The sequence below is a fragment of the Nelumbo nucifera genome, chromosome 6 (genome assembly GCF_055504915.1).
Source record: "Nelumbo nucifera cultivar China Antique chromosome 6, China Antique-T2T, whole genome shotgun sequence".
NCBI classification, from domain to species: domain Eukaryota; kingdom Viridiplantae; phylum Streptophyta; class Magnoliopsida; order Proteales; family Nelumbonaceae; genus Nelumbo; species Nelumbo nucifera.
In genome coordinates, this window is record NC_142654.1 from 34765808 (window position 1) to 34775000 (window position 9193).

At 35.4% G+C, this 9193-nt stretch overlaps 1 protein-coding gene across 4 annotated transcripts in view; it reads left to right on the plus strand.

Moving 5' to 3' along the window:
* The first annotated feature begins 6620 nt into the window (after positions 1-6620).
* LOL1 (lsd one like 1) overlaps positions 6621-9193 on the plus strand; it is a 3625-nt gene continuing 1052 nt past the window's right edge. The window contains exons 1-5 of one of the 4 annotated variants that reach the window (XM_088889362.1): positions 6621-6708; positions 7328-7484; positions 8056-8169; positions 8338-8451; positions 8660-8769. In XM_088889362.1, coding sequence (XP_088745488.1) covers positions 7427-7484; positions 8056-8169; positions 8338-8451; positions 8660-8769 — 396 coding nt within the window. In that variant the 5' untranslated portion in view covers positions 6621-6708; positions 7328-7426. Of the gene's footprint in view, positions 6946-7327; positions 7485-8055; positions 8170-8337; positions 8469-8659; positions 8770-9193 lie in introns of those variants that run through there. The other 3 variants (XM_088889363.1, XM_010271685.3, XM_010271684.3) reach the window with 3 other exon arrangements.

A 9193-nucleotide genomic window follows, 5' to 3' on the forward strand; every position in this document is an offset into this window, starting at 1 on the left:
TTTTCTCATTTTTCCTATTCTTACCCATTCTTTTCCATTTAAAAAATTCATCTTGGGTAAGAATGAGAAGGAATGAAAATTAAACCAAACATGGCCTTAGAAGCTAATTAGCAAGGAATCTGTTCGGGTCATGGTTGAGCTGGCTCTAGGCGCCACGTGGTCGTCCCGTCACCATCCAGTCACCTCAGCCACGTCGGCACCGCACTACCATCTCCGTGGCATACATCGACTCCGCAGCCACGACAATGTTGTGCTATTTTTGTGGCCCCCACCTTATCCTCCCAGCCACGTCGATTCCACATCATAAGGATAAGCACGACCAAGAATAGGAGCGGAAGGGGACAACTCTACTGGGGATTAGGACTCATCCCGAAGACCTCAGTGGTTAACCTCATCTCGGCAACCCCAGAAGCCTAATCCGATCAAGACAAGGACCTCCAACCATAAAAAGGTATCTCCCGCTCAAGGTAAGGAATTCCAACTGCTAGCACTCATACTGTTACTCTGCTTAGACCAGCACTATTCTCTAACTGTTCGGCCCGACCGCCCACTACTCCCTATTGACTTGAGCGTCGGAGTATCTACCCGGGGATAATTCCTCGGGCCTCTGACATCTTCTCGTTCGTAGATCTCATTGCATGGCTTCGTCCTTCCACCTCGGCTTTGCCCTATTGGTAAAGATTATCTGACTGTGACCTCAACTCTTGCACTACCTAAGATCGAACAACATCAAAATCCATATATACAATGGATGGGAACTATGATAGGAAGCTGTATCAAAAAGAATTATGCTGGAAAGGGTTATATAAGACTAACATTTGACATTAGATTATGATCAAAGTGTGAAGTCCTATTTAATTTTTTCAAATTAAATGTTGGATTGGAGACAAAGTAAGCAACCAAATTAATTTATCTAATAAACTTTACGAAGAAGTTTAAAAAAACATCAGAAATCATTATCATAGACTACCTCCAATCCTAAACTGCTATAAAGCATTAAGGAGGTATTGGTTAATATGTATGATTCCGTTTTTTTTTATTTTTTTATCTAAAACGATTGCCAAATAGGAAAGTAAGTTGTTAGGAGAGAAATGGAAAGCTTGACAAAAGGATTGATGTACATATGGTATGTAGAGTCCGAATCTCCTGTCCACGTTTATCATAGTCATACATGGAGAACATCTCATCATATTTAATACGACCTGCCTTCAAAAACCTGCTTGATTATTGATTACCATTTTTACGATGCCGATTGATTGGTTATAAGATTTTCCCTATATCATATCTTTCCAATATTATATTCGAGAGATGACATATCACTGGTGATTTTTATTATTTTTTAATATATACTTCTTTTGATAAAACCTAAAAAGGCTACACAAGACGGGGTTGGGGGATAGCACGTCCCCAAAAATAGAAAAACGAATAGAAAGAAGATGAGAAGGAAGATAAACTATACTAAAGCTAATGGAATCATCCATTACAGAAAATAGAGCTTCATCACTTTTTTAAAATCTGGTTCTTCACTCTGGCCTTCTCATGTATTATTATCTCATAAAGGTTCCTATTTTATGCATGCTTTAATTTATCAATTTATTTTTCCATGAAAAAAAGAATAATGAAGAAATATTCGACCCGATAGTTATATGTGATAATTAATGATGCATGGTACAAGAGGGCTCCCATATTTCACAATCACCAGCAATTTATCAGTTGTGACATAACCATCCAATTTGTTCAATTAAAATAATAATAAAAAAATGACAAAGAAAACAATTTTCAGTATATTAGGTACTGAAATATCAATATCTACTCGTGTATTGACATCAATTCTGAGCTGACACTTACTTCAACTGTACTCGAAGATGAGTTGGATTGATGGGGTGGTGAGGATTTATTGGAGCTCAAATAAAGAAATTTCCAGAGATGACATATCACCGGTGACTTTTGTCATTTTTTAATATATATTTTCTTTAATAAAACCAAAAGAGACTACATAAGACGGGGTTGAAGGACCATAGAGAGAAGATGAGAAGGAAGATATGCTATACTAAAGCTTATGGAATCCATTAGAGAAAATAGAGCTTCGTCACTTTTTTAAAATCTGGTTGTTTTCTCCTCCACTCTGGCCTTTTTCATGTATTATCTCATAAATGTTCCTATTTTATGCATGCTTTAACTTACAAAATTTATCTTTTCACGAAAAAAAAAGGAAAAATGAAGAAATATTTAAATTTGTAGATATAATGTAGGCTGATAAAACATCCTAAATTTAAAGGTACATGAACATTGGTTTTGATCGTATCATCACTATCACTGTCACTACTGGTAATCACTATTCGACCCGATAGTTGTATGTGATAATTAATGATGCATGGTGCAAGAGGGCTCCCATATTTCACAATCACCAGCAATTTATCAGTTGTGACATAACCATCCAACTTGTTCAATTAAAATAATAATAAAAAAATGACAAAGAACGATTTTCAGTACATTAGGTACTGAAATGTTTTATTACCCAGAAACAACGAATGGAGATTTTGCTAAATTCTAAATTTCACTGTAATTTTATATAATTCAAAATGATAAATGCCCTCACCCTAAAATACCAATATCTATTCGTGCATTGACATCAATTCCGAGCTGGCACCTACCTCAACTGCAATTGTGGGGCTAAAAATTCTTAGAGTGTGCTGATGAACAGTTGTTCTCTCAAAATATTATATCAAAAGCTAAAATTATAAAGTAAAGTATAACTACAATGGCCTCTACAATTGAATTGAAAGTTTGGGTTGATGGTGGGGAAAGGGGGAGAAATATGTTTCACCGACACTTTGTTTCATTAAAAATATTAAAAGTCAAAGATTCAAAAATCATACCTCAATTGACGTGTTATTTAATAACATTTAGAAACAAAAATATACAATTTTCAGAAGAAAAATACAATGTTGTGCATTCTTGTGAAAAATCATACCTATTTTTCCTTTCCTTTTCCTATCTTTTCTTTTAAATCAAACATGGCCCAGTAAATATATACTCAAGCATGAGCTCCATTACAGAGAAACCCTCTATTTGGGATTGTCTATTAGAATCGGCTTCTGCCCTACATCAAGAGTTATATTTCCTACTAACTCTAAGGCCTTGAATGATTTCTTACCACTTCAAATAATTTTCCCATAAAACTTTTTAATTAATACAAAACGAAAGTACTATTTCATCAAAAACACAAAATATGAAAGCAGAAATATAGTATATGAAACAAATACTATAGTATTTTTGTACTTTCATACAAACAAGGCCTAAACTATGTACTTAACAATTTGAGATGGTCAATTGATATCCCCCAAAAATAGGTGTGTAATTATATTAAACCTAAGGAACTAGGTTAGAGCAGGAAATTTTAATCTAAACCCATTTGACCCACCTGTTTAATCAGTGGGTCAATATCAGTCAAGTGACACATTGGGTGGGTTGGGTCCGAATACCCATAAGGTCAATGTATATTAGTCTGTCAATGATACCTAAAAATTTGAGGCCCTCACATCTATCCAATTATCTCAAATTCAGATGATGTGCTTATATAATTGGATCGGATCTGGAGTTGACTCCATCTGATCCAACTAACATCTGAATCTGATTATATTATAATATTTATTGATTTTAATATATAAATTTTATATAATTATATTTAAAATTATAAAAAATATAAAATTATAATATGAATTTATATATATAATAAATTTAGTATGTATATTTACATTAATTTATCATATATAAAAGTTGAAGTATTTAACTTTCCATAATCAGAATCGGATTAAATCCAAATCCAATCTAAGTCCATAGTAGACCAAGAAAGAACCCAATACTATCAGCAAACTGTTATGATCCATTTATCCCATGTTGGTAGTATGGGATGCTAATTTGAAGTATCCAACATCGGTAGTCTGAAATGTTGTGGGGTATATATGTGCTTGGATTCCCTCCTAACAGTTAGTTTTTAGGGGTCAACTCTCTTAAGGCACGTAAAAAACTTGGTTCCTACTTCACCATTTGCTTAATCAGTTTCAATGAAAACATTAAGGCTATGTTTGGTTTGAAGGAAAAAAGTATGGAAAAGAAAGGAAAGGTAAGGAAACCTATACAAGATTTGTGAAGGTTTTCCTAACTTTTCTTTCCTTTCCCTACTTTTTCCTTTAAACCAAACATAACTTATGGTAAGCTCCTGAAACGGAAAGATTACCACCATGCAAAAGGCCTATTAGCATCTCAGTTAGCTCTGCTTAATTGATTCTAATCAAAAGGCAACGGTAGTCCTAATTCATTAAGGGCCCTTGAAGTTTCAAAGCCGCTGAATGAGATCTTTGAACAATTGGATCAGGAAATCTGTTACTTCGGTTCATCTAACAGAGAGATGGCGATCCATAAATCCTGGATCTGAAGCAACCTTCTCAACCAAATCATAAGGTCCCATATCTCCCAATAGAAAGGGAGATATATATACGGAAAACCATATAGTATAATCGTCACCATGCTTGTACGATGTCTGAGCACTTCGAAGCCATTGTAGGAGCAAACAAATTGATTAAACTCACTGGTCACCGAGGGAACCTAGACCGTGCTTCCTGTATTTTTTGTAGTGTTTTCTATAATTTTCATTGTTTTTATGATTTCTGTTGTTTTATTTTGCAATCTATACAATTTCCTTTGTTTTTATTATTTATTTGCAATTTCTTGATTTTTTTATAATTTTTTATGTTTTTCTACAAATTTAATATATATATATATATATATATTGAATTTTTTTGCCTTATCCTGTAATTTTTGTATTTTCAGTGTTTTTATATATTTTCTACAATATTTATCTTTTTTTATGTTTTCAGTTGAAATATATCTTTTTCTGGGTTAACCGGTCATATGAATGGGTTAGGATGGATCAAGGTCAATGTGCATTGTGACCCACTAACACTCAATAAATATAGCTGGGAATGGATCAGTTGGGTCAATATGGGTGGATTACTACTGTACAACCAGCACTCAACCCAATCCAATCCACCCACTTGCCACTCCTAACCTAGGCACTCCATAGTATGGCCAGTGGGTTTCAACTCTTCAAACTGCACCCTACTTTATCTCCATCCAACGAATTCGGGTTTAATCTTCACACTTTTACAGGACTGTCCTCATAGCTATTTGCAGTTGTGCATGGAGAATAATCTCCCAATAAATAAAATCATACAAATTCGAAGATGTTCTCAATATACAGCTACAAAAGGCTACAGCCTACAAGAGCAGTGTGAGGACCAAATCTCAATTCTCAAATTCCGTGTGATATATAGTTAGTACACAATACCAATTACTTCCACGCTTCTACGGTTTTATTAGTGTTTGGCCTGAATAATCGAACCAGCAAGCAATGGTACAACTCATGTCTCAAATGTTGAAGCAAGATCATATTGTATTTATAGGGAGTTGTACATAACAAAGGAGACCGGATCTGCTCCTCACTCAGGGCGCCTCACATGCACATCCTATGCATTGGGAACATCTCCTGCACTTATATGTTATTATTTATAGGAGATGTTCCCAATGCATGGTGAGTTGTGTATGTGAGATCGGAGTGAGGTGCTCTGTGTCAGTCTGCAGATATCTTTTCTTAATGTCTCAACCTGACTCCGCATCTCCTACGAATAACATGTAAGAGGATGAAATATTCTCCATGTATGGCTGCGATATTATATTGGTAGAGTGGGTAGAATTGTCATAGGTAAGTAATCTAGACTCCTTCAACTTATGCCGTTTTCAGTTTTTTTATGAATTAAAATCAGCCCCCACAAGATAATTTCCCACAACATTCCACAGTACATCCCCAACATGTATTGAGAACATCTCCAGATGATGCCTCATCATTTCTTGTATATCATGTGGAGATGTTCCCAATACACACACGGCGGGGATGTGCTGATTTCAACTCCTTTCTTACGAGCTTTTCTACTATTTTCGATATAGCAGTTTGATGAAATTTAAAAATAATTTATCGAATGCCAGAAAAACTTTAATATAATCATCTTATTCTATATTTCCCCATTTTAATAAATCGATCACTTCCTGAAGTTAATATTCTTAAATTTCCATAAATATATCAATTTTATTTTACTACTTTTTTAATCATCATATTTATATAAAATCATCCCATGTATTTTAAAATTAGGACTCAAATTTTGCATCCATTTTGACACTTCTGATTAACGGTTGAATGGTTCAACCCTCCGATTCGGTCCAGTTTTGTATTAAAAAATAAAAGGAAAATTCGATTCAAGTTCAACTATGAATTTATGATTGCCAAATAAATAATCAAGAAAATTACGTAATTGCACATCACAAGGTGGGACCACCAGCAAAAATTGGATATTGTGACTGAGAGAATTCACGGCACCCATAGAAACATGTCATGGACGGCTTTGATTGTTGTGTCGGGATACGTGGCTCATCCTTGGCCGACCAATGTTCTAGGGAGAAAGAACGTGTGATTGAACGTGCAAGTCACGTGCATGCCACGGTTTACTGAGTCTGTGAGGAAGCTGATCTTGAAGTGCTACCAACATAAATGGAACAAGTCACCTCCTTCACTCTCTCTCTCTTGCTAAAAGCTAAGTTCCACCTTCTTAATAACTAGAGGCAGAAGTAAGACGAAGAAAATAAAAAAAAAAAGGTAAAAGGATCTCTTTCCATGTTTTTAACACCGACTTTTCTCCTTCTACATCTCTCTGTTTTTTAAGTTATCCTCAGAAATCCTCGCCCACTTCATTTGTAGCCTGCAAAGGGTATGTTCTTGTTCTGTTTGCCCTTCACAAAGTTCAACTCCGTTTATTGCCTCCGAAATCTCATTGGTAGTCTAAGTTCTCTGGCCTTCTGGGTATCTGGATAGATGCTGAATTCCAGCTTCATGTATGGTTTTTAATGAAAAATTCTTAAATGGGTGTTGTTCAATTGGTTTTTATGAGATTCTAATTTTAATATATACCATATATGAAGTATGAGCCATGTATGCTTCTTGCTGTTATTACCGGAAATTCAGTAATGGGAATTAGCTACTCTTTAGTCGTATATTATGTGACTCTTTTCAGACAAGGCTCCTTGGTCTGTCACTGGATGTTCTGTGATGGGTTTATCTCTTTTTCTCTATTTGTTCTTCGTTTTAGTGGGTATTCTGTAATGCACGTAGTTACTTATTAGATTTCTTAGAATGTTTTCTCAGACCCCTTCTTCTATCTCTAAGAGCTTGTCAGTTTTCGTTTTTTTTTTTTCTCTTGTTCTTTTTGATTTTTACAGAAGTGGAGGGAATGGAAGGCAGAGTTTTATTTAGCTGTGCTTGAAGCTGCAATTTTTCAAAAGCTTGGAGAAAGAATTTTAAGTTGTCAGATAAGCAATGCCAGTTCCTCTCGCACCGTACCCGACGGCTCCAGTACCATTTACGCCTCCTAACGGTAGTTCCCCTGATTGCCTACTAATTTAGCCTCAGAACAATATCTGATTTCCATCCGTTTTTTTGGTTAATTCTTGGAATAATCCATTATCTCGTCCAAATATTCATTTTCCCAATGTAAATCTTTTATGGAAACAAGATTTCTCTCTTAAGATTTGGCGATTATTTGTGTTGGTGGGTTGTTATTTGGGATCCTTTCAATTGATGGAATTCTCAGAAGGTATTTGGAGTAAAATCCAATACTGGTCTCTGTTGGAGAGATTTTCTGATGTCAAGATGGTTTAGTGGAATTTACATAGTTATTGATGAAGTATATGATCTGAACTAAAATTGAAGTATGGTTGTCAGTGTCTGGATGGCAATGGTGATGGTTGGTCATGTTCTGATCTCTTTTCATGTTCCTGGCATGACTTGGATTGGATAATCCCTGTGCTATCCGTCTGCTGAAAGGAATACAATTGTAGCTTTCCTGCTTTTGCACCCATTCAAGTTTTTAATAGAACTTTAGGAACAAGAAGGTGGAAAACATGTAGATCCTGGTCTAATATATACAAATATGTGGTCACTCCCAGGTACACAGAGCCAACTTGTTTGTTCTGGCTGTCGAAATCTCCTTGTCTATCCAATTGGAGCAACCTCTGTATGTTGTGCTGTTTGCAATGCAGTTACAGTTGTTCCACCTCCTGGTATGCTTCTTTATTTTTTCTTCCATTGTTTTCATCTGGCACTGCATATTTTACCCATATGGGTATTACAAGGATTTCTTTTTCCATGTTTCTTTTGAAGCTCAGTTACTAACAATTGGTGTGGACATAGTAGTAACCATCTTCTGTATTGTGTTGGACTCTGAATAGGCACTGAAATGGCTCAGCTAGTCTGTGGAGGCTGCCATACCTTGTTGATGTACATTCGTGGAGCAACCAGTGTACAATGTTCTTGTTGTCACACTATCAACCTAGCCTTGGAAGGTATAAGACTCATGATGGTAAATGAAACCTCTGTAGTCTCCCTGAGGATCAGCTTGAATTTTGAATTTTCTTTTTTTTTTAGGGGGGGGGGGGGGGAGTTGTAGTTTCTTATTTATGTATTGAATTTAGACTGATATAGGGCACACTAAAAGAATCTGAAAATCAGTGCTAGGGGCATTATACTCATTCAATATGTATTTTCTTGCAGCCAACCAGGTTGCACATGTTAACTGTGGTAACTGCCGAATGCTCTTGATGTACCAATATGGAGCACGCTCTGTGAAATGTGCAGTTTGCAATTTTGTGACTTCAATTGGGGTTAGTAAATTACTAATTTTGTTTAATACATGTCTCCAGAATTTCTTTAATATGCTGATGGATTATTTTGTTGCTTAGACTTATTGTACATACTCCTGTTAAGAGGATAATGTGGTTTCCAGTAAAGAACTAAAATAGAAGAAAAAAAATTGAAAATCATAGAGGCTTGCGACAAGCAAATGCTTTTAAAACATGTATAAAGCAGAAATAAATCAAACTATAAGAGCTTTTTGTTTGGGTCTCTTACTTTTGTATTTGTTTCTAATACCAACACAAAAACACAAAACCACTGTACTTCCTTTATTCAACAGGGCACCAACAGGCACTATCACTCCACTTCTTCTAGTTTTATCTTTTCAGTCTTTCCAGTTTTTTCAGTGGAGTCCAAATTATTGAATATTATCATCTTTATATATCAAGTAAA